The following is a 25,774-nucleotide window of genomic DNA, read 5'->3' as shown; positions in this document are numbered from 1 at the left end:
TGGGATCTCCTTCAAATAACTCATGAAGGAACTAATGAGGTCAAACGTTCAAAAATTGATTTATTAATGTCTAAGTATGAACGTTTTGAAATGCAACCAAGAGAAACAATACAGGAAATGTTTACTCGTTTCACTAATATTACTAATGAACTAGTTTCTCTTGGAAGAAATATTCCCTCTGATGAACAGGTTAGGAAGATCCTAAGGAGCATGCCACAGGATGATAGATGGAGAACCAAGGTCACAGCATTGTTCGAAACAAAGGATTTCACCAAATTCAACATTGAACAATTGGCGGGATCCTTGATGACTCACGAATTACATCTAGGAGCAGTTGTTCCTGAGAACCGAGGCCTTGCTCTCAAGGCTGAGGAACAGGAGGACTCAGAACCTGATGAAGATGAGGTTGCTACGTTGGTCAGAAGAATGAAAAGATTTTACAGGAACTCTAAACCTGGAAATCTAAGAGGAAGGAACTCAATGAGAAAACTAAGCGGTTCCAAGTCTGACCAAGGATGTTTCAAGTGCGGTGATTCTGACCATCAAATCAAAGACTGCCCTCAGTGGGAAAATGAAAAAGGGAAAGGCAAGGGAGAGGATCAATATAAGGAAAGATTCAACAAATCCACCTTTGCCAAGCCCAACTTCAAGAAGGCAATGATCGAAGCTTGGGAAGAAGCCACTGACTCGGAAGAAGATGAGGATCAACCAGAAGAAACAGCAAACCTTTGTCTTATGGCAAAGATCGAAGAATCAACCCAAGATCCATCAAGTGAAGTAATGTCCTCAACTCTTCTATCTCTGTCTAAAATTAAATTAGTGGAATTATTGATAGAAACTCTAGACAATTTTAAAAAGCTTATCGTAATAAAGGCTCAAAGTGACAAGGCAGTGGAACTTAGCAAAGAACACACAACCTACCTCGATAATGTTAAATCTGATGTACATGGTAGGTTCTTTCAGTTGCCTGACAGGAACACCTCTCTTAAAGACTCTTTTAAAAGAGTTAAAAATGTATATATTATGCTTGATGAAGCTAACAATGTTGATGAAATTCAGGAACAAGAAGATTTCGAAATTGGTTTAATTCGTTTTACAGATAATGATGAGGAAATCTCTCCTGGAAGACATCAAAATGGAATAGCAGATCCACAAACACAAGAAACTGCTTCTAACCAAAAAGTTCCTGTACAAAGAAATCCAAGAGCCCCTGATCCTGAGGAACTAGAAAATGCTGATTCTGAGGAACCGGAAGAAGATCAAGAAACCTCTGATGCAGAGGAACAAGGATCTCAGGAAACAGAAGGAACTGAGGAGACCTTAGATGTTCCAGTGGCACAATTTCAACCTAAGCCCTGGAAACATCAAAGTTCTCACCCAATGGATCTGATTATCAGTGATATTAGGAAAGGAACTCAAACAAGGTCTCAACTAAGGAACTTTTGTACTTTTCATGCGTTCCTCTCCATAATCGAGCCAAGGAACCACACTGAATCTTTGAAAGATACTGATTGGATCACTGCCAAGCAAAATGAGTTAAACGAGTTCCAAAGGAACAAGGTATGGCATCTGGAATCCAAACCAAAGAATCAAAAGGTCATAGGATCGATGTGGGTGTTCAGGAACAAGCTCGATGAACATACAACGATCGTCAGGAACAAGGCAAGGTTAGTAGTCGAAGGCTACAATCAACAGGAAGCCTTTATGGGATTTAAGTTGTATCAGATGGACGTCAAATGTGCTTTCTTAAATGATTTTCTTGAAGAAGACGTCTATGTGGAACAACCCCCAGGTTTCGAGAATCACGAATTTCCGAATCACATCTACAAGCCTGACAAAGCTCTATATGGGTTAAAGCAGGCTCCTATATCGTGGTACGAGAGATTATGCAAGTTTCTTTTACAAAATGATTTTAAACGAGGAAGAATTGATAAAATTCTATTTTTAAAATCAAAAGGATCTGACTCACTAGTTGTACAAATTTACTTTGATAATTTACTGTTTCGTACAACTAATGAAAGTTTTTGCAAGAATCTTGCAAAGTAAACAAGCAGAGAGAAGCACGGGAAAATGAGATTCGATATCGGGATGATCAAGATAAGAAAAGTAAGCAGGACAGTTCCTCACAAGGTATGACTTTTATAGATTTATGCAGAACTACTGTATACCATTATAAATACATGTGCGTAAAGCATAACTGAAGTTTACCATCGTTAAGGAACAACCAAAAATTTAGAATTAAAATGTGTATTTAATTAGTCAGTAATATGAGATACGTAAATCAAAAGTTCCGCTAAAATAAAAGGATCATGGATATATTTTGTTTGTTACAATTTTTTTTCATATCTTTTATTTTTCCACAAATTATTTTTATCTTTTATTTCCTTCTATATATCCATAATTTTTCTTATTCCATTAAATTTTATTTTTCCAAAATTAAAAGCTAATGGATCGCCCCTATGGATCTCATACCCAAAACCACCACAAATTCACATCTCACCAATTCAAACACAAGGAACCCAAAAATAAAAATCCCCAAATTCAAACACCACAAAACCCTAGAAATTAAAAATCCCCAATCTGAAACCCTAGCCACCATGAGCGGCGGCCAGCCTCAAGCAACCGCCGGCGGCAGTGGCTCGGCGACCGGACCCAACCCGGCCGACCGACCGACCACTGATACCACAGCAACCGAGCTTCTCCAACCCTCCAACCCTCCACAACAACCAACGACGGCGGCTCCACCTCCCAGCCGTCCGACTCCATGGCCACCGTCCTCACCGAAACCCACAAACCCAAACCCGCTCGCGACGTCCCTCCACAAGCAACCGCTCGCGAACGAACTCCCCCCACCCAGTTCGCGACCCTCCCTACTCGCCCTGACCCGGTCGCTAACGCCAACCCCCACAGAACCCACCCAGATCCGAACCCACCCAGACCCGAAACTCCCCCTGCCTCTCTGTCTAGTTCGAACCACCCGAAAAAAGAGGGAGCTTCACCGACCCGCGAATTACAGCGGAGGTCGGGTGGTGGGGGTGCTTTTAAAAACCCGAATGAAAGAAAAAAAAAAGGCAGCACGTTCTCAGGGGGAACAAGAATGGGTTATGATGTATATACTAAGGGGACGTTGTTATACCAAAAAAAATTAAAAAAAAAATTAAAAAAAAATTAAAAAAAAAAAAAAAAAAAAAACAAAAAAAACAAAAAAGAGTATGACAGGGTTCACAAAGTGGTTCCAAGGTGAAATATTCTCTGTTGTTTGTTGATATATATTATGATAATGAGAATGATGATGAGAAAGTGGAAGAATGAAAAGACGCAATTGAGAAAGGATATGGATCTATATGCAGTTGAAAAAGGAACAACCTAAACTTGCTACATACCCAAGCCATCTTTCCTGATCCTATCCATTTGTGTTACATTACGCTTTTGATTTTTTTTGGAATTTTTTATTTTATTTTTTTTATTTTTTTTGTATGTAACCATCTGTTGGGAAACATACAATTTCTCTTCCTTTATTTCTGTGGAACTCCTAAAAGATCGTATCTCTAAAAACTTGGCTTGTTAATTATTATGTTTTATATTCGAATTTAGTACGTTGGAACTTAACTTTGAGGCTAACTTAGTTTGCCAACTGTTGATCGGAGGGCGCTATAATCGGTATATATTAGTATTGTGTATTTCTACTTTTTGTTAATGCCAACAGGGGGAAATGAATGCAAACTTAACTTAAATTGATCACTTGAGTCCGTCTCACTACTCTCTTCTCGATGTAAGTTTATAAAATTTTATTTCTCGTTCTTAATTTTATTTTCGTTTATTAAAATTAATTTCAATTTTCCTTAATTTCATTTAGGAAATTTAGATTAATTTTTATAAAAATACTTTATTTAATTTATTGCTTTATATTTATGCTAATTGATTATTATTGCATTTAGTGAAAGTTTGCTTATGTTGTCATCACCAAAAAGGGGGAATATTGTTGACCCTAAAGTTTTGATGATGACAAAGCAAACTCCTGACAATTGGTTAAGTTATGTTGCATAATAGGTTCCGAGATCCTTAGAGGGATAATGCTAAGTTAAGGAGATCCTGAGTTGGATAAACTAAGCAACGTGGAATATAAGCAAGTAATTGACCCATGTCAGACACTACATTGAAAGAAATAATCATTAAGCAAGGCGAGATCCTTAGGCGAGTTCCTAAGGCGAGATCCTCATATATTATGTGGATCCTCGATGTTCCAGAGAAGGAACAAATTGGGAAGTTTTCGAGTGAAGCTTCTAAAGGTGCAACATGAAGACTACAACATATGAGTTTATGTTTAGGATTTATGTAAGTATTTAATATTGTTTATACGTAATTTGGAACGAAAGGAACCTAAGTATTTTGGTACGTTTTAAATGAAATATGTTAACTGTAATTATAAAAGAGTTTTAACTTGGAAAATCTTTTTAATAAATAAAATGAATTTAATTAATAAATGAAACATAGGATTCTGATTTATTATCCTTGTTTCTCAAGTAAAAGATTTTCCATGTTCCTTGAAACTCTCCCCACGTATTTCTGTTTAACGTACATTTAGTGTTTTGATTTGGTCTCCCTTGTTTCTCTCCAACTATGCCCATGTTACTGAGCAGTAACTGTTAGTGGGTAGTTGAGGAGAACATGGGTACCCAACCCTAAGTAAAACTCTCCTATAAAAGGAGAAGAGTTTTGGCTTTTCAAAACACAACTGATTTCTACAAAATCTATCTTAAAGAGCTTAAACGTTTTAAAAGAATCAGTTGGCAAAATAGAGTGTTCCTTGAGTTCCTTATTATTATAAGCTTTATTACGTACTAGAATCTATCTATCATATTGTATTTTGGGTTTAAGGATTGAGTGATCCTTGAGTGACTTAGAGTTAAGTCAAAGAGAGAAAGAGCGACTAAGAGTTTAGTCAAAGAGAGAAACAGCGACTTAGAGTTAAGTCAAAGAGAAAAGGAGCGACTTAGAGTTAAGTCAGAGAGAGAAAGAGTAGCACAGTAATCGAAGGGGATTGCTGTGGGGAACTCGTGTTCGAGAGGAACTCGAGTTAAATAGTGTATTTGTAATAGAGTTATTGCATTAATACAAAAGAGTAGTGAGGTTCTTCTTGATTAGGGTCAAGAAGGTTCCTCCGTTTTATATCTTTCTTCGCTCATTGTTCTCAGTCTCTTTATTGTTTAAATTCCGCAAGAAACTTACTCAAGTTCCCAAGAAACAATTCACCCCCCTCTTGTCAAGTGTTCCTACTGAACTATCAGTACCCATGCAGCTTCTGGGATTTTTCTTTCGAGGACTATCCTTAGAGAAGGTATTTCTAGCTCGATAGGTTGTAGTGCTTCCATTCCATAGACCAAAAAATGGAGTTGTGCTAGTTGAAGTGCGAAATAAAGTTCGATACCCCCACAATGCGAAGTGCAGCTTCTGGGGCCAGTTTTTGTAATTTGTTGTAATCTTCATGATAATGGTTTTGACATTATTGTTGGAGCTTCGACTGCCCCATTGGTCTGCGGGCGATAAGGTGAAGAGCTGTGATATTGAATTTTGTACTTGGTGAATAGATCTTCACACTCGCCTTGGAAATGGGTTCCCTGATCACTAATGAATACGTGAGGAACACCGTATCTGCATATGATGTTTTCTTGTATAAATTGGGCTACTTGCTTGGAACCCAATATTTTGAATGACCTGGCTTCAACCCGCTTAGTGAAATAATCGATTGCAACCAGTATGAATTCACGACCCCCTGTGCCCGTTGGAGTGACTTTGCCGATGACGTCGATATCCCAAGCTGAGAATGGCCATGGTGATGATTGTGAATATAGCAACGATGGGGGAATGTGCTTCAGGTTCGCATATAGGACATTTCTTGACGAAGAAGTAGAAATCCCGCTCGAGGGTGGTCCAGTAATACTGAGCCCTAATGACTTTGAGAGCCAACATCTTCCCATTCATGTGAGTGCCATAGACCCCGGCATGTACGGTGTCCATGACCTTTTGTGCTTCTTTCTTGTCAACACATCGGAGATTCGGGCCGTTAGGGGACCTCTTGTATAGAATACCGCCTTCTAGGACGAAGTTGGCTGATTGTAAGCGTAAAGCCCTTTGACTTTTGCTTGAAAAATGCGGTGGATATTCGGAATTTTGTAGATACCTTTGAATGTCTGTAAACCAAGGCTCATCTTTGTCAGGCTCGATGTCGTCAATAGCATGGACACATGCTGCTTCTTGACGGGTTTCAATTGTAAGGGGTATTTCATCCATGCCATTTGGAATGTTGATAATTGATGTCAGTTTTGCCAGTGCGTCGGCGAATTGATTCTCCTCTCTTGGGAGGCATGTGTAACGAATTAGCTCTTCCACTTGCTTAGACAGCTTCTCGAGATAGGACTGTTACAGGGCTAAGATTTTGCTTCTGACTTTCCATTTTCCAGAAATTTGATTGATGATTAGGGAGGAATCCCTGTATACTCGAAGTTTCTGGACACCCAATGCTATGGCGGCTTCCAGGCCCATGATGCATGCTTCATATTCGGCCGCATTATTTGTAAGATTGAATTGTAATTTTGCTGAGCTGGGAATATGAGTGCCGTCAGGAGCTACTAGGATTACTCTGACACCACATCCGCTTTGATTAGAGGCACCGTCAAAGTGCATCAACCTACTGTCGTCGCTTGTCATTAGAATTTGCTCATCGGGTAGGTCGTAACTCTCCTCTTCTGCCTCGATGGGACAGTCGGCTAGGAAATCTGAGACTGCTGAACCCTTCATAGATTTTTGTGGAATGTATTTCATATCAAATTCAGCTAACATAACCAACCATCTGGACAGCCGTCCGTTGAGAGCCGATTTTTCGAATAGGTATTTGAGAGGATCTGCTTTGCAAACCACATGCACTGTATGGGAGAGCATGTAGTGTCGGAGTTTCTTTGTGGCCAAAACTAAGGAGATGCTTAATCTTTCGAGTTGAGTATATCTGGTCTCGTACTCGAGTAGCTTCTTGCTTAAATAGTACACGGCATTTTCTTTGCCTTCGATCTCTTGGGCAAGCATGGCCCCTACTGCTGAGTCGGTTGTTGTAAGGTAAAGCCTGAGTGAACACATGGTATTGCTGGCTTTAACACTGGTGGACTTGAAAGATAGTCCTTGATGGTGTCAAATGCATGTTGACAGTCTTCGTCCCATACCTTGGGCTCACTCTTGCGGAGCTTTCGGAACACTGGCTCACAAATCATGGTGAGTTTTGAAATGAATCTGCTGATGTATTGTAATTGCCAAGGAACCCCCAAATTTCTTTCTCATTCGCTGGCGGTTTCATGTCTAGAATGGCCTTGATTTTTAAAGGATCAACCTCGATGCCCCGAGAACTGATGACGTACCCGAGTAACTTGCCTGACGTCACCCCGAATGCGCATTTTTGGGGATTGAGCCTCATATTGTATTTCCTGAGCCTATTGAAGAATTTTCGAAGCATTGTTGTATGCTCATGTCGCTCTTTGGATTTGACGATCATATCATCGACATATACCTCGATTTCTCTGTGAATCATGTCTTTCATAATGGATGTGGTTGTTCTTTGATACGTAGCCCCCGCGTTCTTCAGTCCGAACGGCATAACTGTGTAGCAATATATACCTCACTGAGTGATGAAGGTTGTCTTCTCCATATCTTCCTCTGCCATGGGAATCTGATTGTAGCCTGCGTACCCGTCCATAAAAGAGAGTAAGGCGTGATTTGATGTGTTGTCGACCAAGATGTTGATGTGAGGCTTGGAAAACTGTCTTTAGGACTAGCCCTGTTAAGATCTCTGTAATCAACACACATTCGGACTTTGCCGTCTTTCTTTGGAACTAGGATGACATTTGCAATCCATTCTGGATATTTGGATTTTCGAATAAACCAAGACTCTGGCTGCTTAGAGACTTCTTCTTGAATTTTGAGGGAAACATCCGGTTTCATGCGACGGAGTTTCTGCTTGATGGGCTTTAAACCTGAAATGAGGGGAATTGTATGCCGACCGATGTTTGGATCAACCCCTAGCATATCATTAGGACCATGCGAAGACGTCTACGTACTCTGAAAGTAGCTTGATAAGATCATCCCGCTCTACTTGAGATAGAGTTAAACCAATCTGAACTAGTTTTGGATCATTGTTGTTAGAAAGGTTAACTTTTTCTGTTTCCTCAATTATTGGCGTCCTGTTTTCAAGATTTGCGATAGCTTTTAAAATTTCAAGGTCAGTTTCTATAGAAGCAAAGTCGTTTGGATTAGGAATGTGTTTTGAATTTGGACTTGTAGAGTAGGAGGAAATTGAAGTATTATTGAAATTAGCAATCATTACATCGACAACTTTAACTTGAAGTTCGACCTTTAGAGGCTCTTGATTGATGCAAGACTCTAGCCCTAGACTCTTAAACTCATCACTAGACTCGGATCCAGACTCATCCTCTGACTTGGACTCGCTCATAAATTAGTCTGACCATGAGTCTTGAAAGGAGATTCGGTAGGCGGTGGCAGAGTGGTGCCCAAGAAGCGCCCACGCTTGACATTATATGCCTTGCCATGGGATTCATTTTGGACTCGATGGCTCCTACTTCCGCACTGAACCCCCAAAGGTCTTTGTCATTGTCATCAGAGCTTTGTCAGCTATCTTAGTTCTTGGATGGGATGCTTTCAGAGTAATGATATTTCCTTGGACCTCCATTCAAACTTTCTGATGGAGTGAAGATGGTACAGCTTTGAGGTCGTGGATCCAAGGTCTTCCCAAAAGAAGATTGAAACTTGCTTTGATGTTGAGCACTTGAAAGCTCACTTTGCGCTCAATTGGACCTGTTCGGAGTAGAAGTGTGAGAGTCCCCATTACTTCTCGACGAGTGTTGTCAAAGGCGCGAACACCCTGGGAGGAGCTAGAAAAGTCACTAGGAGTGAAGCCCAAATTTTCAGCAGTGCGAAGAGGGCATACATTGATGGCCGATCCATTATCCACTAGAGTCATGGGGATGATTTTGTCTTTGTATTCGACGGTCAGATAGAGCGCCTTGTGATGGATTGCCCCCTCGGGTGGGAGGTCCTCATTTGTAAAGGTAATCCCTTCTTTCAGATTTGTTAATAACCCGAGCAGTTCGTCCGGAGTGACTTCCGGGGTGATATTCAGCTTGACTAGAGCATTGATCAAAGCAGTGCGATAGTAGAGGAAGCCATGAGTTGCCAGATATTAACCTCTGCTTTTGTACGTTTCAATTGTTTGATCAAGGGATTTTCCTTAGTGAGCGGAGGGATATTAGCTGCCGGTATTGCCCTGTTGACTGGTTCTTGAATTCGGCCGGATCAAGTCATGACCTGAACAATGTTCTATGCCTTAGTGTCCAGGTACCAATCGAGGTTCACAATTTCTTGACATTCATCATCAGAGATGTTCTCGATAGGAGGACAAGTATACATCTTCGTCATTGCTGGCCCATATTCCACATATGTCTTCTTGAGGTAATCCAGTAACAAAACCGGACTCTGAATTTTCATTAGATTGCACATGGTCAAGCGCGGGCCTTTAGTTATGAAAGATTTCCTCTACTTCGAAAGGACTCACAGCATTGAAGAGAGTTTCTTGATTGTCTTCGAGAGCCCTTATGCGAGCCACATCTTCCTCAACACGGCCATAGAGCTCAGCTACAGTAGTTGCCAATGAAGTCATCTTGAATTGTATTTTGAGAGAATGAGTCCGAGCACCTATGTAACACATGACTTGAATTTAGAACTTGGAATTCCCAACACATGGTATGATATACATGCAATGAATGAGACCTAGACTCGACTCTAAGTGCCACTCCGAAGATTCGGGATTTTGGATTTTGTATTTGTATTCGGGGTTTGCGACCCATTGGAATTATTTCGGGGGGATTTCAACCCATTAGGGTTTGTATAGGCATTTGTACTTGTATCGGGACTTACAACCCGTTGGAAATATTTTTGAAAGGAGCTTCATTCTTTTGTGGAGGCTTCCTCCTTGTACTATTTCTAAGGACTTGTAACCCGGTATTAGAACTTGGAATATCGAAAGGGAATCTCGACCCAATTGGATTTTGTATGTTTCCTCCGGGGTTTGCAACCCGTTGGAACTATTTTAGGGGAATTTCAACCCAAAATCGAGTTTGGAATATTTCAAGGGAATTTCAACCTGATCGGAAATATTGAATTTTGTATTATTTCTAGGGATTTTCAACCCGTGGAATTTTTAGGGGAATTTAAACCCGCCAATAGAATTTGGGATATTTTAGGGGAATTTCAACCCGTTGGATTTTGTACTATTTCTAGGGATTTTCATCCCGTTGGAATAGAAATTGAATTTTGTATTATTTCTAGGGAGTTCAACCCATTGGAATTGGCATTGAATTCTGTATTATTTCTAGGGAGTTTCAACCCAAGATAGAATGTGGAATATTTCAAGGGAATTTCAACCCATTAGATTTGTATTTGGAAAAGGAGTTTGGATTATTTCTAGGGATTTTCAACCCAATCGAGATTGAATCTTGTATTATTCCTAGGGAGTTTCAACCCAAAGGTAGAATTTGGAGTTATGGAAATTTGTTCCAGGATTTGCAACCCTTTGGAACTAGTTTAGGGGGATTTCAACCCATTAGGATTTGACATTGAATTTTGTATCTGAGGGCAATGGTAGATAAGAATCTTTGTAATCTTGAAAGTGAGTTCAAAACTTGAGTTTGATTTGGAGTTTGAATTTGGAATTTGAAAATAGGAGTTTTTTTTTATAGAAGATGAGGCTTTGAATTTGGAATTTTAAAGGGCTTGGAATTTTTGGACTTGAAAATCCGGCGTTACGCCGTCATAGGTTTTAGGCATTTGAAATTGGATTTGGAACTTTGATTTTTGAAAGGGTTTTGAATAGAAATTTGAGACTTGAAAATTCGGCATTATGCCGCCATGGATTTGGAAATTTGAGGCCTTGAATATAGTATTGAATTGAAAATCCGGCAATACGCCATCATGGATTTGGAAATTTGAACTTGAGGTTTTGAACATAGAACTTGAGATTTGAAAGTTTGAATTGAAAATCCGGCAACATGACGCCGTTAGATTGAGATTTGAAATTTGAAATTGGAAATTGGACTAGAAAATCTGGCATTATGACGCCGTTGGATTGGAATTTGAATTTGGAATTGGAAATTGGACTTGAAAATCCGGCATTATGACGCCGTTGGATTGGGATTTGAAATTTAGAATTTAAAATTAGACTTGAAAATCAGGAATTATGACGCCCGTTGGATTGGGATTTGAAATTTAGAATTTGAAAGTTTGAATTAAAAATCCGGCATTATGACGCCGTTGGATTGAAATTTGAATTTGGAATTGGAAATTGGACTTGAAAATCCGGCATTATGACGCCGTTGGATTGGGATTTGAAATTTGGAATTTGAAAGTTTGAATTAAAAATCCGGCATTATGACGCCGTTGGATTGGAATTTGAATTTGGAATTGGAAATTGGACTTGAAAATCCGGCATTATGACGCCGTTGGATTGGGATTTGAAATTTGGAATTTTGAAATTTGTGCATGAGGCGTGTTTAGGGGTTTTGAATCATATGGAGTGGCACTCCTAAAAGACCCTAAATCGGCGATTTTAGATGCATGAGGTTTGAATGATGCTCCTAGAGGTTAGGTTTCCTAGTTGGAGGCTAATGGTTTTGGCAAAGCTATAACTTGAGGTTAGCCATTCACGCGTGCAAAGACGCCCACACAATGCACTAACATGGATATGAATGTGACATGCAAAATTCTCAACCTAAGGTCGGTCTAAGTTTTGTATGATGCAAGTGGTCGGCTTTGGGTGTCCAAAGGGTGCTTGACTAAGAGTTGGATACGGCAACAACTGTTTCACCTCCTCAAGGGGGAGGTGTTGGTTGGCGGACGACCTCCATACTTGACGTCAGGAACGTCAAGCAAATGTCAAGTTTCGGTAGGAGTGGAAATGGTTACGCACTTTGGTCAGGAAACGTATGGAGAGTGGCCATTTCGTTGCCCCCGGGGCTATCCCGAATGTAGAACACATTCATTTTGGGCAAGGTAGAAATTCGTTTTTTGCACAAGTATGGTTTTCGAAAATATGCATGCCATGCTTAGAAATTGAAAATTGTACTCGAATATTGTACTTGAAAAGCTCGTTTTTCGACATTCGTTCTCGAGGTTTGGGGGCGTTCTTCGAAATTCAAAATCTGAACTGAACTCCCACTCGAAAACATGGGCAGAATGGGCAGCCAACCACTGGAAGCCACTATGATGAATGCATGCAGCAGCGCCTGGCGCAGGGGCCTGCGCCCAGCGCTACTGCTGGCATCCAGAACTTGAGCGTGGTAGTGGCAAGTTGCTCATGGACTGCTCGCATAATAGAATTGAAAGTTAGAACTCCCCAATGGATTCGCCAGATTGCAGGGGGTTACTTTTCCCACATTGTACAAGGTTTTGTTTTCCCCTGCGGGTTTTGTAGATTTTGAATTTCGAAGGAGTCGCCACCAAACAATATTTAAGGTTCCGGTTTGGAAGGACCAAAGTTGACTCTTGTGGAAAAGGCATTGAGTCTTAGAAACCGAATGGATGAGATTCAGGCAAGGGAACGAATTGCTTATTTTGCGAGCTTTTGAAAGTACATTCGAGTGCAAGACAAGGATCGTTTTCGAATAATCCTAATCATGACACTAAGTTGGTTGAGCATGTACTTTAGAACATAGAAATTGATACTTGTATGTGGTCACTTTGCTTTAAAGTTAATTAATGGAACCTAAGGCCGGTTTGTCCAAGAATTATCTTTGTTAAGCGTGATGTAACCTTTTGTATGTTGTTGAATTTAGCATGTCAGGTGATGAAAGCGATAAACATGTAAAGCACCATCACAAGAATTGAAGGAATTATTGAAATGCGTACAAAACCACATCACCTTAAAATAAGGTGAGTAAAGAGTGCGGAATTGAAATTGCAAAAGTAAAGGTGTCATATTGAAAGTGCGTTATTGAAATGCGATATTAAATTACGGTATTAAAAGTGCGATATTGAAAGTGCGGTATTTAAATGACGATATTCAAATGACATTATTGAAATGACGATATTGATATTTTATTATTGTACTTGAGATCCGAACGCCAAACAACTACTTAATAATAAGTGTGCCCGACACGGATTCAATTCTCTAAAAATCTCAACTTTAGATGAGTTGCTCATCATAAAGTATCCTTGACTTTGATTATTGAAATAGAACTTGAATATTGAACTTGAATATAGAACTTGAATATTGAACTTTGAATATTGAAATTAGGAGTCTTGAATCTTAAAGATTATACCTTTTAATGTTAAAAAGGCCTCACCTTTAATGTGCTCTATAACTTAAAATTGATCCTAGTTTAAGGAAGTGATTACAAACAACCTTAAACGTCATTGAATCTTGAAGATGGGACTTGTATTTGAACATAAAAGATGGATGTTCATATGTTCTAGTTTAGAAAAGGGATTGCACTTTTCATAAACACCCTTGAACTTTTTGAAAAGGTTTGGATTTTGTAAAATTGTATAATTGTTGTAAGGAATACTTTTAAGAATAAAAGCATCAACTTACTAATCATTTTTTAAATCAAAGCTCGAATCTTGTATGGTATTATTGAAAAGGTGCTTGGACAATCATTTGGGAAGAATTTCAAGAATGAAATCTCCCCAAAGATGGCACTTTTGACATGTTTTTCCTAGTTAGTCATGAGCATGAACTCAAATGACCACATCCTTGGAATTGTATTTAGAAATGTAGAAGAGTAGAAAGCATCATAATGATTTGATTAGGGATTCGGAATTACCTATTTAGGATTAGGTTAGCTTGCCGATTAGTGCTCCCAATTGCTTAAATGTTTTTGGATTTAGGATGGAAATTGTAGAATTGAACTTGAATTTTGTATTTGATTTTTGAGAGGAAATTTCGAGATTACGACGATGTATTATCAGTTTGCCTCCTCAAATTCTTAGGAAATGAGGGTTTAACAGGGGATTAAGCGGCTAAAATCCAAAAGCCACCTGCGCATGGCGCAGGCCCAGTGCTTGGCGCTGGTGACGTGGCCCAGAATCCGCCAAAACAAGGACGATGACGCCGTCCTTGATTTTGTTTTGTATTGTTGTACCTTCGTACTATTTGTACGAGTTTGGCACGTAGTGTTTGCTTGGGGGATTAAGGCTTGGTTTACGTCTAAAAACAAGCCGTTTTTTAATTCGGATTTCGTGTTTGTACTCAGTTATACGAGACGAGGCCCGACATGCTCGGTTTTGTGGGTCGGCGCCCGAATTTGGATTGCTTAATGGAATTATGAATGGAAAAGGCCTTGTAAAACCAATGTAGAGGTCCATTGGGTGAGATTGTGTTTGGATTTTGAAATTGATTTTTGAAAATTGAATTTTGTATCGAGTTCCGTAATGGGAACGGGCTTGGGAATTGGACTTTGGACTTTGGATTTTGGATTTTGAAATACACTTTAGCAATTGGGACTTCCCCATGGAGTTTCACCAACCACCTAGTAAGGATAATAGTATCGCCATCATCCCATTAGGGGAGACACAAATTAGGTGTCTACACTATCCATCATTAACCCACTGTGCCACAATAGCTAATTTAAATCTAATCAGAGCTGAACCCAAATAACTCACGGGAAGATCACCTGATCTAACCAATTCAAACGTCATGTTTACTACCCCAACTTAATCGGACCTCTACGTAAACTGTCCAAACGCGTGCCACGAGCGATTGAGAACAAATCCTGCAAATACAATGTAGAACAAATAGCAAAAACAATAATAAAAGACACAAGTGTTTGTGAGGCAATTTAGATTTCCTCCCCTCAAATATTATCGTATTATTAAGTTTCTGCAAAATAATACAATAACCCCTCAATTGATGATTCCTACCACCAATGTATTTACCCTCTTATTTTCTAGTTAGTCCTAAACCCCCTTCTATAGGCTAAACTAGAAACCCGCATTTACTAGAATTATACTTTCTCCCCAAGTGTAAATAATTCTAGAGATTGTTACATACCAAAATATATCTATCTTCCTAATTACAATTCTAATTAAACTCGGAAACAAGATATTAAACCAAACAAGACTTATATTTGACTCCAAGTCTGTTTTCTATTCTTGTCGATTTAACTAAGTTGAGTTTAATTCCTAGCATAAACTTAAACTCTAAGTAATAATTACATGTATGACCATGTTTCATTAGGAGTTGTTAATTGTTACATGGTTTGACTAGTTGTTAGCTCCTAGCTGGTTTAATTAGTTGGTTGAATTAGCTGTTTGTACAAAAGTGTTAGTAAATTTGTTGTTAGTTGTATAATATGTAGAAACCATTAAGAACAATGTCATACTTTATTGTTGGGTACATTGCTTCTTATTATAATAAACAAATAATTACTCCATATATTAATTATTTTTTCTTTTTTTTTTGAAAAACATTGAATAAATAAAACAAATTTATTTTCCCTTCAAACAAAATAAAATATATTTTTTTCAAAAAAAGTATTATTAATTTAATTATATTATAGTATGATTGCAATAGTTTTCAAGTTCTTTAAAATACTAATACGAAGTGTAAAATTTATTACAACAAGAAACGAGTAGCAAAATGGGTGAAAAGAAGGAGTGTGAACAATGTTTTTAGGTGGGAAATAATGTAGCGTGCTAAACTCGGTAAGTGTTGCAGTTTTAGGCATTATTTAGATAAAGTAGTCATTTTACATTCACTTTTTCAAACCTCTAATTGCAAAAAGCTCATATATTGAGTTTTTTTAGAATTAACTTACTTTTTCACCCCAAAACTCTTATAATCAAACACTTTCAATTAACTATTTTTTCCTCAAACCTCTACTAATCAAACACCTCATAGTGTACCAAAAAAATTCCTTAATATACAAAGGTACACGTAACAATTAACGACAATAATTTTTTTTTCTGTTAAAACAACAATAATAATTAAAACATCTTTATTTTGCCGAAACCAAACCATATTATACTTAGGGATGTCAATAAGGCGCGGCGGATGCAGATGTAGGTCCCTCCATCCCCATCCCCACCTAAAATTTTCATCCCCACTCCCACCCCATCACCCATGGCGGATTGGCGGGTACAAAATTCATCCCATCCTCGCTCCAACGGGTATAAATTAAAATCTTATTCCCGCCCCCATACCCGCCTAAGTTTTCTTATTTAGCAAACATTTCCAATTTTCCATGTGTACGGAGTAATGAAAGTTAACTTTAGAAAAAAAAATACCTTATGACTATAGTAACATATATAAACGAAAAAATACCCGTCATAACAAAAAAACTTAAAAATCTCACCTAAATTCATATTATCACCTAGACATGCAAATAAATCCACACTCACCCCATCACCCATGACGGGTATGAAGCGGCGCGAGTGGGGATGGGCCGGGGCGGGCGAGGATGGGGCAGGTCCAACATAAAATCCACACCCGCCCTTTCACCCATGACATGTACGATTTTTATACTCATCTCCGTCCCATTACATGCCAAACCTAACTCCATCCCCACCTATTTGAGACGGATACGAAACAGGTCTCCTACAAAACTCGCTTCACTAACGTCCCTACTTATACAGGTACATAACTAAAATCTCCCCCCACATTCAAATATTCTCTCAAGGTCAAGATATGCACTACTAATCAAATTAAGAAGTTCAATGATTTCGCCTGCATCAAAAAATGATCTCACACGTTATCACTTAATCTGTTAATCATATACACATTCATTATTCATATATAGTGCTCAACTTCCTAGTCCAAGTATTTCTCATTCTCACCTCCAAAAAAAATTAAAGGAAAAAAAACATTACTCTATTTTTTCCCATTCTTCTCATTTTCTCTCTCCTATCGTTTGATTGGATTCGTGAAAAAGAAAAGAAAAATCAACGAAAGGTAGGAACATTAATTACTGTATATAAATTTGAAACATCCCCCTTTAACTTTCTCCCACTTTTAAAACTCCTACGAGATCCGCCATTAATGAGGGTTCAAGCTTTTTTGCATTCTTATGGTTCAAGCTCTTAATTGGCATCTTTTACCGTAAGTTTTTATGCTTTTTGTGATATGGATAATCTATTTTCTGGGTTTTGTTTAGTTTTCCTTTTTCTGTTGAAAATCTAATGCATTTTGTTCTTTTGTTAGTTTTTTTGGTCAGTTTTTTTTTATGTAACTGTAAAAATTAACAAATATTGCTCCGGATTTATGTCAGGTTTTCGTTTTCGTATGTTATTGGTATGAATTTATATGTTTTCTTATGTTATTGAAGTACAAATGTTTTATTGAATGAAGTAGTAATTATTTTTGAATTTTGATGTTTTTGGTTGATTTTTTTAGCAATATAGTTATTGGTCAGCTAAGATTTAATGAAGTATTAATTAGGTTCTTTTGAATGAGATCTTACTTGATTACATTGAACTTAATGGAGAAAAATTAATTGTTTCAATGTTTGGCGCAGATTATGCTACAGTAATATTGAAGAAGTTGCTAAATTAGGAGAAAAAGCTGGTGTTGATTCAAATTTGTGATTGAATATTGGGACCTAAGCTAATAGTGCTAGATTTAGATAAGTTGAATATTGAATCTGATTAGATTCAGTGAATTAAAGGGTTTTGAGGTATTTTCTTTGTTAGATGAGAAGATTTTTGTATGGTGGAGGTTCACCAATGAAAGTGCTTGAAGGAGTATCATTGAACATGGAGAGGAGATGGGCATTTCCTCTTGTGATAACCTCGGTTTTATTTGTATTTCTCTTTGCAACATGCTTCAACATGGGCCTTCTTTCGTCGATCCACACCATTAATAACATTATATCTCATTATTCAAGTTCATCGGCGAACCAAACGAATCCATTGTTTGTTGAATCAGTAGTGTCTCAACCTCCTCCACCACCTGCACTACCTCCACTCCCTCGTTTTGCGTATTTGATTTCAGGGTCTAAGGGTGATTCCCAGAAGCTATGGAGAACGCTGCAGGCGTTGTATCATCCCAGGAATAGATATATTGTTCACTTGGATTTAGAGTCTCCAATGGAGGAGAGGTTGCAGCTTGCTGCACGAATTGATGATGATCCGTTGTTTGCTAAAGTTGGGAATGTGCATATGATCACTAAAGCAAACATGGTCACTTATAGAGGCCCTACCATGGTTTCAACTACACTACATGCTTGTGCTATTCTTCTCAAGAAATATCAAGATTGGGATTGGTTTATCAATCTCAGTGCTTCTGATTATCCTCTAGTCACTCAAGACGGTTAGTTTAATTTGTTCTTAACAAACTGCAATTTATCAAAGTAATGTATTATGGTTATGCGTTTCTTAATTGATCATGTAACTCTGCGCAGATCTCATATACACATTCTCGAAATTGGACCGTAAACTGAACTTTATCGACCATTCCAGCAGGCTAGGTTGGAAAGAGTAAGCTCATTCCTATGTCTATGGATTTATTCATTGTGTTATGCAATTGTACTCATGTATGAATTTGTGCTCCAGGGCTGGGAGGGCTATGCCACTATACGTAGACCCTGGGCTTTACTCACAAAAAAAATCAGATATATTCCGGGTTCAACCAAGGAGAACTATGCCTACATCGTTTAAGTTATTTACTGGTTAGTCTTTCCTTCAATGTCAATACTAGGAATTAGGTACACTTGGTACATTTATACAAAATCAAATCGCGTTCATAAAACTTATCTGTTTACCCTGAAATTATACCATGTTTTTGCATCTTTCTAATGCTTATAAGAATCAATTTTAACTCTATTGCGTCTCTTTTAGTCACTCAACGTCATGTTGCTTGCAGCATACAAACTAGTTGGTATCTTCTAAGATTTTTGAGTCTTTCATAGCCCATGAACATAGACTGGTCAGCAGTGCAATAACAATTCAGTGTATATAGCTGTATGTTACCTTTGGTTAGAGAAATGAGCATATGTGGGCATATACGGGAAATACAGTTTGTTTCTCTGTGTTCTTCAGATGATTTGTATTGTGTCAGTATGTGATATCTAGTGATTTGCAGGTTCGGCATGGATGGTTCTATCACATGATTTTGTTGAATACCTCATTTGGGGATGGGATAACCTACCTAGAACCATGCTTATGTATTACACCAACTTTGTCTCCTCTCCAGAAGGCTATTTCCATACTGTCATCTGCAATGCACCCGAGTTTGCTAAAACAGCAGTTAACCATGATCTCCATTATATTGCTTGGGATACCCCACCAAGACAACACCCACGCACTCTTGGTTTAACTGACACAGAAAAGATGATTGGCAGCAATGCTGCATTTGCCAGGAAATTCAGGCAAGATGATCCAGCATTGGATAAAATAGACAGGGAATTACTTGGGCGTAGAAATGTGAGTGTTACTCCAGGTCGGTGGTGTGGTGGTAAGCCACGTTGTACCAAAGTTAAAAACCCAGACAAGATAAAACCAGGTCCTGGAGCTCAAAGGCTTGGTCAACTTGTATCAAGAGTAAATTCAGCAGAAGCATTTCAAACACGGCAATGTAAATAGATTTATCCTTGCTTGTTTGTTGATATATCTCATTTTGTAAAACCCAGGTGCAGAGATCAGATGTGGTTTTAGGCATATAGGGAGATGAAGCGAAAAAGAGCCATAGGGGGTTATTTACTGAATCCTGAGCTCATATCGACATTCTTTTTGATGACAGTGCAGGTGAATGCTGAATAGGCCTTAGCTGGTTGAGTTATTTTGTCACTGTTGTCAGAGACAGAACTAGGAATATTTTTTTTAGGTTTTTGTAGATTGATGAAACAATACATACACTCAGCTCTCTCTTTAGTCTTTACATTCGAGGCTACATGAGATGAGATGTACGTCCCCTCACCTTCGAAATAAATCCTTGGTACATATGAATGACTTCCTTCAACTTCCATTCAGAGTTGTTTCAAGGTTCAAAAGTGCTATATATTATTGTGCAGCTAGAAGATTACATTTCTTTTGATGTTTGACAACTTTACCATTTACCATCTGGAAATTTTGTTGTAAACTTCTATCCCTTTTTTTGATCATCAATGCAAATTGCAGTTTGTTACAAGGGTAGATATGCAACTGCCTTCAACTTACCTCTGCTAAAATTAATTGTCACGTTATATTTACTTTTAACTACTAACGCTATTCTCTTCGATCACCTGCTTCTTACTGCACTTAGATTATAAGTTTACTTTCTTGCAATAAGGTTAAATCAAATCCAATAAGTTCGAATCAGGTGCAACAAGCTTAATCAAGTGTAATTAATTTCAATAAATTCAGATAAATTCGATTCTAATCTAGTAATACTCCGTAAAACACACCTAAAGTAACCTCGTTTATATTTTATTTGCATTTTCAGACTTTTTTTTTTGGAAAACAAGGTGTAAAAGTCTTCTTTTTTTCCTACAATAGAAGCCACTGAACAAAATTGAACCAATTGAATTTCATTGTTTGCTCCAGAAAGTCATATTGATATTTTTAGTGGAGCAATCTTCAATTAAAGTTTTCTATTTTCTACACCCACTTTCCCAACGCCACGTCTCTTAGGAAAATTAAATAAAAAATGCATTATTTTTATTATTATTAATAATTTTTGTATATAAAAATATACTTGTACTTGTAGATCTGAATTCTCCAAGTGGGGAATAATGGAAGAATATACACATTAATTATGTTACAAATTAAGTAGTTACGTACTAATTGTACATTGTTTATTCTTCTCTTTGACGTGGACTATTCAAATTCAATGTATACTTATACTACGTACTAATACAAGTGTAACCACGTCAATGATTTAACTTTCCATTAATAATCCCAAGTCAAAGTCTATTACCATATTTATTCCACAAATTCATGTCATATCAACGTAATTTCAAATTCATATCAACGTAATTTCATAATCATGTCAAAATAATTTTTGCGCAATATAAGTAATTGATACGAGGTATTCTTTAAGTTAATTTGTTGTGTATATTTTTGTAAAGAGTTTGATAGAGATTAATTAATTGGTTTATAATATTGAATATTCTCTATAGTACCCCTTATGAATAGAGTAAACCTGTTTATCACAACATTTGGACAATATTTAACACATAAACATATTAGAGACAAGTTTTACCGATAGCAACGCAATTCGACGTCCGTTTTTACTGGGAAGATGAGAAATTGTTTGGAGTCCTTTTAACATAATCGTCAAACAAGTTGATTTGTATAATATACATCGTGGTTATGTGGAGACTGGAGAGATGAAGGGTTAACATAGTCGCACAAGTAAGGTCCAAAACGTGAAAGCTACTTAAGAAAATAAGTAAAGTGCTAGTACGTGTACAAGATTAGTACTCCGTAGTAATTAAGATGAAATAACCAAGCAAATACTGAGGCCACGATAGGCTTTTTCTTATTGCTAAACTACCGACTATTATTATTATTATTATTATGGAGAAGAATGAGGATAATGGAGATGATGTGGAATTGTGTAGTGTGTCATTATTATTATTATTATTATTATTATGGGAAACCACCAAAACGTTACAAGCTTAACAAGCTACAAAGATCAAGTAAACTACAAGAAGTTGGTGGGGAGCCGAGATACAATCTGGGCCCCCACCCCTCTAGCTATGGCGAACCCGATCCTGCTGAAAATGTGGGCAGCTGCCCGTGCCCCTATGTCTTGAGCCCTGGAGTACGTCTGGACCCGCTTCAGCAACGAAACAGCCCCTTTCTCTAACTCCCCAAAAGAAGAGAAGGAAAAAGGAAAGAAACCGTAACCCAAAGCCCTACAACGTGCCGCATACTTAACCTGCTTCCGCTGCGCAGCAACCGCCACAACCCGACCCGGAACGAAGTCTAACAACCCAGATTGCGTCATAGGTGAAGACCCAGTCAAGTCAACACACACATCTACACCGCCATCCCAAGAATAAAGCAATATATCTGCAGGACGAAGAGCTCCATCACTCTCACTAGTCAGCCCAACATCAACCTCCTTTCGAGCAGAAATCCCCGACCGATAGCAAATATCCAAAAGGGTATCACGAACAACATTATGCCGATGTTTGATACCCACGATCCCAGCACAAGACACGGCATGATCCCCATAAATATCCCCATCGAAAACCCGAGAGCAAGCAGAACACAGCGTCGAATCAGAGAACAACGGAATACCCAACCGATAGCAAAGAACCGAACGATAAGTCTTACCGTTCATAGTCTGGCCTAAACCCGAGATAGGGACTGCCCGCAACCAAGCTGAGGAGTGATCCCCCTGCTGGGATTTCCAAAGGGCAACATGACGCGAAGATAAGGAGTAGGCGGATACCGCATCAGCAGTAACCTTCGTGAAATATATGTCTGCCAATTTCTTCATGAGAGTGGGGGCAGCGATTTCTTTATATTTATTATTATTATTATTATTATTATACTAGTTTTATTAACGGAACGGTGTGATCGCATGGCTCTGTTATATTTCATATATGCAACTGAGAATAAGGTGTATACTCTATTATATAAAAAAACATATAAACTTGTGTGAGTAAGAAATAGATGATCGATCAATTATGTAACTACTTGCCTAAATAATTAATAATTTTAAAAAAAATATTAAACAGGAGTAGTAAATAATTTAATAACTTAATAAGTAATTAAATAAATAATTATTAGTGAGTAATACTTCAACAAAAAATTACAATAATAATTATTAAAAATATTATTGATTATTATTTAGAAAATTATCATTGACAATTAATAATTATTAATAAAAATTATAAATTAATTAATCATTAATCACCAATAAACAATAAATAAACAACACTTAAAGGTTTGTACTTAATAATTTATATTTTTGAATTAGTAGTATAAACTAATTTATAAGTGGTTACCGTAATACCGTAAATAATAATTTATTTTAGTTAATAATTTATGCATTAATTATTATGCAGTACATATTTTTTTTCATAAAAATGAGTACAAGTCAAAAAATGTCCTCAAATATTATTTTACACCGCCAATAGTTGGCGGTGCCAGTATGAATTCAGTGGGTTCAACTGAAGTCATACTGGCTGGCATTCGAAACAAATCTGGTAGTCTGGAAGAAAAAAACCAAACAAATATATTCAAGTTTAATGCTTTCATATTCATGTTAAAGGAAGATGGCTCACTGAGTCACTGGTATACATCTCACATATAAGGAGTAGTTTCACATTCTTTGGCTTGCGGGTTTGAGCCCTTGCCGAGCCTTTTTTGTATTTTTTTTTCTTTCCAAAAGTTCTCTTCTTGATATTTTTTTGCTCATAAATTTGGACGAAAAGTCAGTTCTTTCGTTTTGTTTTAGGCCTTGAACACACCCACATTATGATTGTATAATAGGATTATAGGACAATGGTATCTGATTTTATTATATTTATGATATTTGTTAATCAAGTTGCGTCAAGTTTGAAAATTCGAACCCATAACGAAAAATTTCTGAAATCGCCACTGCCACCAAAAAGTGATACTAGCAGATATATTTATGAACTATCAATAGTTAAACATGAAACAAAAGCAGTCAACTTAAATCAACCAAGTAAAACAGTCGATAACGAACAACATTTACCAGCATGCCCATGTCAATGGTATTTGTCTTGTCATAAATGGTATGGCTAGCTTGTTCGGCAAATACTATACGTCTTAGTTTCCACCACTCGTTAATCATGGCAAGTCCTTTTCAGCTGTTAAAGTCACGTTATTTTCATTCCATATTTTGGGGCAAAATTGCTACCTCATTTGATATCAACGTTAATTTCCAATAAATCGTAAATTGATTTCTATCAATATTACGGTGTATTGGTCTAGTCAGTGTATATAGGGGTTAAAATCAGTGGATGTGTATTAGTATAAATAATTACTCGTACACATTTGAATTCGTTCTCTTTTATTTACTAGTTATTGGACCTTGTGCTAGCACGCACGATTCCCCAATGTATATAAATTTATTTTGCAGAAATGATATGTAAAAGACGGACGTTTACAAATTTACGTTAAATGCTAAAAAAACAATGCTAAAATTTGATTTGCATGTAATTAATAATATGAAATCATACATAAGTTTATACGGCTCCTTTGACTCCTCAACAATTCGGGAAAATAGCTACAAACTCTTATATAAGGCGGTCTCACAGGAAAGACCGCGTTGTTGGCAACCAAGATGCCAACTAAGTGCGGATGTCGGCTGAGAATTTTTAAATAAATAAATATAAATACATATTTTTCATTATTTTTCATTTCATTTCATTTTCAATCCTAATTTCTGCTCTCTCTCTCCTCCCTCGACCTCTTCGCCCCTCCCTCTCCTCAAAATCTCCATCGCCTTCGGTCATCCTCGCCGCTTCTCACTCTCCTCAAATCTCCGCCTTCCTCTCCACTTCAATGGTTGTAGGCTTTAGGCCACAGCAAGATCCACCGCGGCCATTCTGATTTTTGATCTCGTCGGCGCTGCTCATCAAGATTCGAGAAGGAGGAGAACGGCGAAGGAAGGCGAGGAAGGCGGAGAGCAGAGGCGGCGATTCACCTCCTCACAAAGCTGCGGTGAGCCATTGTGGTATCGGCTTTGGCCTCGACGTTATCGCGGTGGCTGCAACGGGACGGGGAAGCGTGGAGTAGAACGACGAAGGAAAGAGAAGAAGGAGAAGTCGATTATGATGATAAATGGCGAAGGAAACAGGTTTGATTTTGTTTTTGATTAAGTTTTTGTTTAGTTTCGATTGAATTGATTAGGTTTTCCAATCTCCTCTTTTTATTTAGGTTTTTTTGATTTTGATTAGCGATTAGGTTTTTTGTTTTGATCGAATGCTCGCAGCGTCGTGAAGGAGGTTGGGCTTTTGATTCATCAACACCAGTAGATCCATCGTCACCATCGACGAACACCCTCGGATTCATCGACGACGGCCGCAGAACCATAATCTGCTCTCGCTCCTCTTCTTTGTTGCTGCCCATTAATTGTTTCTTTGCGAGGTGGCCGTTGTCGGTGGTGGTGGCCGTTGTGTTTCACAGCCGCGAGGAGAGGAAGGATAAGTCCCTGCCTGTTGCTGGTTCTTTATGCGTGTTGTTTTGTAGTCTACCCTTGTTGTTCGTTTACTTTTAATTAGTTTTATTTCATAACTATTTTGTATTATTGATTTTGTTTTAGTTACTAATAATGTTGTTTTAGTTATGATTTATTTCGTTGTAGTTATGAATAATTTGGGTTTAGTTAAGAAATAAAATGTTTTAGTTATATGGAGTATTGTTTTGCATTTAAGTAATTTTTTTATCCCCTCAAAAAAAAAGTAATTTTTAGTTTAGTTATATTTTTCTTATATTTAGTTAAGAATTATTATGTTTTAGTTTTAGTTATAATTGTGAAATAATGGTCTTCTTAGTGGGATTAATTGCTAGACTAATTTTCTATGTTTTAGTTATGAATTTTTAAGTTTTAGTTACGATTTACTTGGTTTTAGTTATGAATTTTTAAGTTTTAGTTACGATTTACTTGGTTTTAGTTAAGGTTTTTTTAGTTTTAGTTAGGTATTTTTTAGTTTCAATTTAGGCCTTTATTACGTTTTTTCGAGTTTCAGTTATGATTTCACGAGTTTAAGTTATGATTTTCTTGGTTTTAGTTAAGATTTTTTGAGTTTTAGTTATGTATTTTTGA

General features: G+C 37.6%; 1 protein-coding gene and 1 long non-coding RNA gene across 3 annotated transcripts; both read left to right on the top strand.

The window, feature by feature from the left end:
* Positions 1-16,772: 16,772 nt before the first annotated feature.
* Positions 16,773-20,074, top strand: LOC110783628 (beta-glucuronosyltransferase GlcAT14B). 2 transcript variants are annotated; one of them, XM_056827606.1, is made up of 5 exons: positions 16,773-17,002; positions 17,565-18,358; positions 18,450-18,525; positions 18,601-18,716; positions 19,130-20,074. In XM_056827606.1, exons 2-5 carry the CDS (start codon positions 17,740-17,742, stop codon positions 19,627-19,629), a joined length of 1,311 nt encoding a protein of 436 aa, XP_056683584.1. In that variant the 5' UTR covers positions 16,773-17,002; positions 17,565-17,739; the 3' UTR covers positions 19,630-20,074. The 2 variants fall into 2 exon arrangements, with proteins under 2 accessions (XP_056683584.1, XP_021843674.1); XM_021987982.2 differs by having other exon boundaries at positions 16,773-17,149.
* Positions 20,075-24,382: 4,308 nt separating this feature from the next.
* LOC130459492 (uncharacterized) lies at positions 24,383-25,363 on the top strand. The gene is made up of 2 exons (XR_008918906.1): positions 24,383-24,805; positions 24,941-25,363. It is a non-coding gene; the product is annotated as an uncharacterized lncRNA (long non-coding RNA).
* The last annotated feature ends 411 nt before the right edge of the window (positions 25,364-25,774 follow it).

Source organism: Spinacia oleracea, chromosome 4 (assembly GCF_020520425.1).
Source record: "Spinacia oleracea cultivar Varoflay chromosome 4, BTI_SOV_V1, whole genome shotgun sequence".
In the NCBI taxonomy this organism is placed as follows: Eukaryota; Viridiplantae; Streptophyta; class Magnoliopsida; order Caryophyllales; family Amaranthaceae; genus Spinacia; species Spinacia oleracea.
This window is presented reverse-complemented; position numbering and strand designations above follow the sequence as displayed.

Excerpts from the sequence above, each read along its gene's own strand:
- LOC110783628 (XM_056827606.1), top strand. The coding sequence starts at position 17,740 with ATGAGAAGATTTTTGTATGGTGGAGGTTCACCAATGAAAGTGCTTGAA. Across the intron at positions 18,526-18,600 it reads AGCAGGCTAGGTTGGAAAGA|GGCTGGGAGGGCTATGCCAC; the intron begins GTAAGCTCATTC and ends TTTGTGCTCCAG. Across the intron at positions 18,717-19,129 it reads ATCGTTTAAGTTATTTACTG|GTTCGGCATGGATGGTTCTA; the intron begins GTTAGTCTTTCC and ends AGTGATTTGCAG.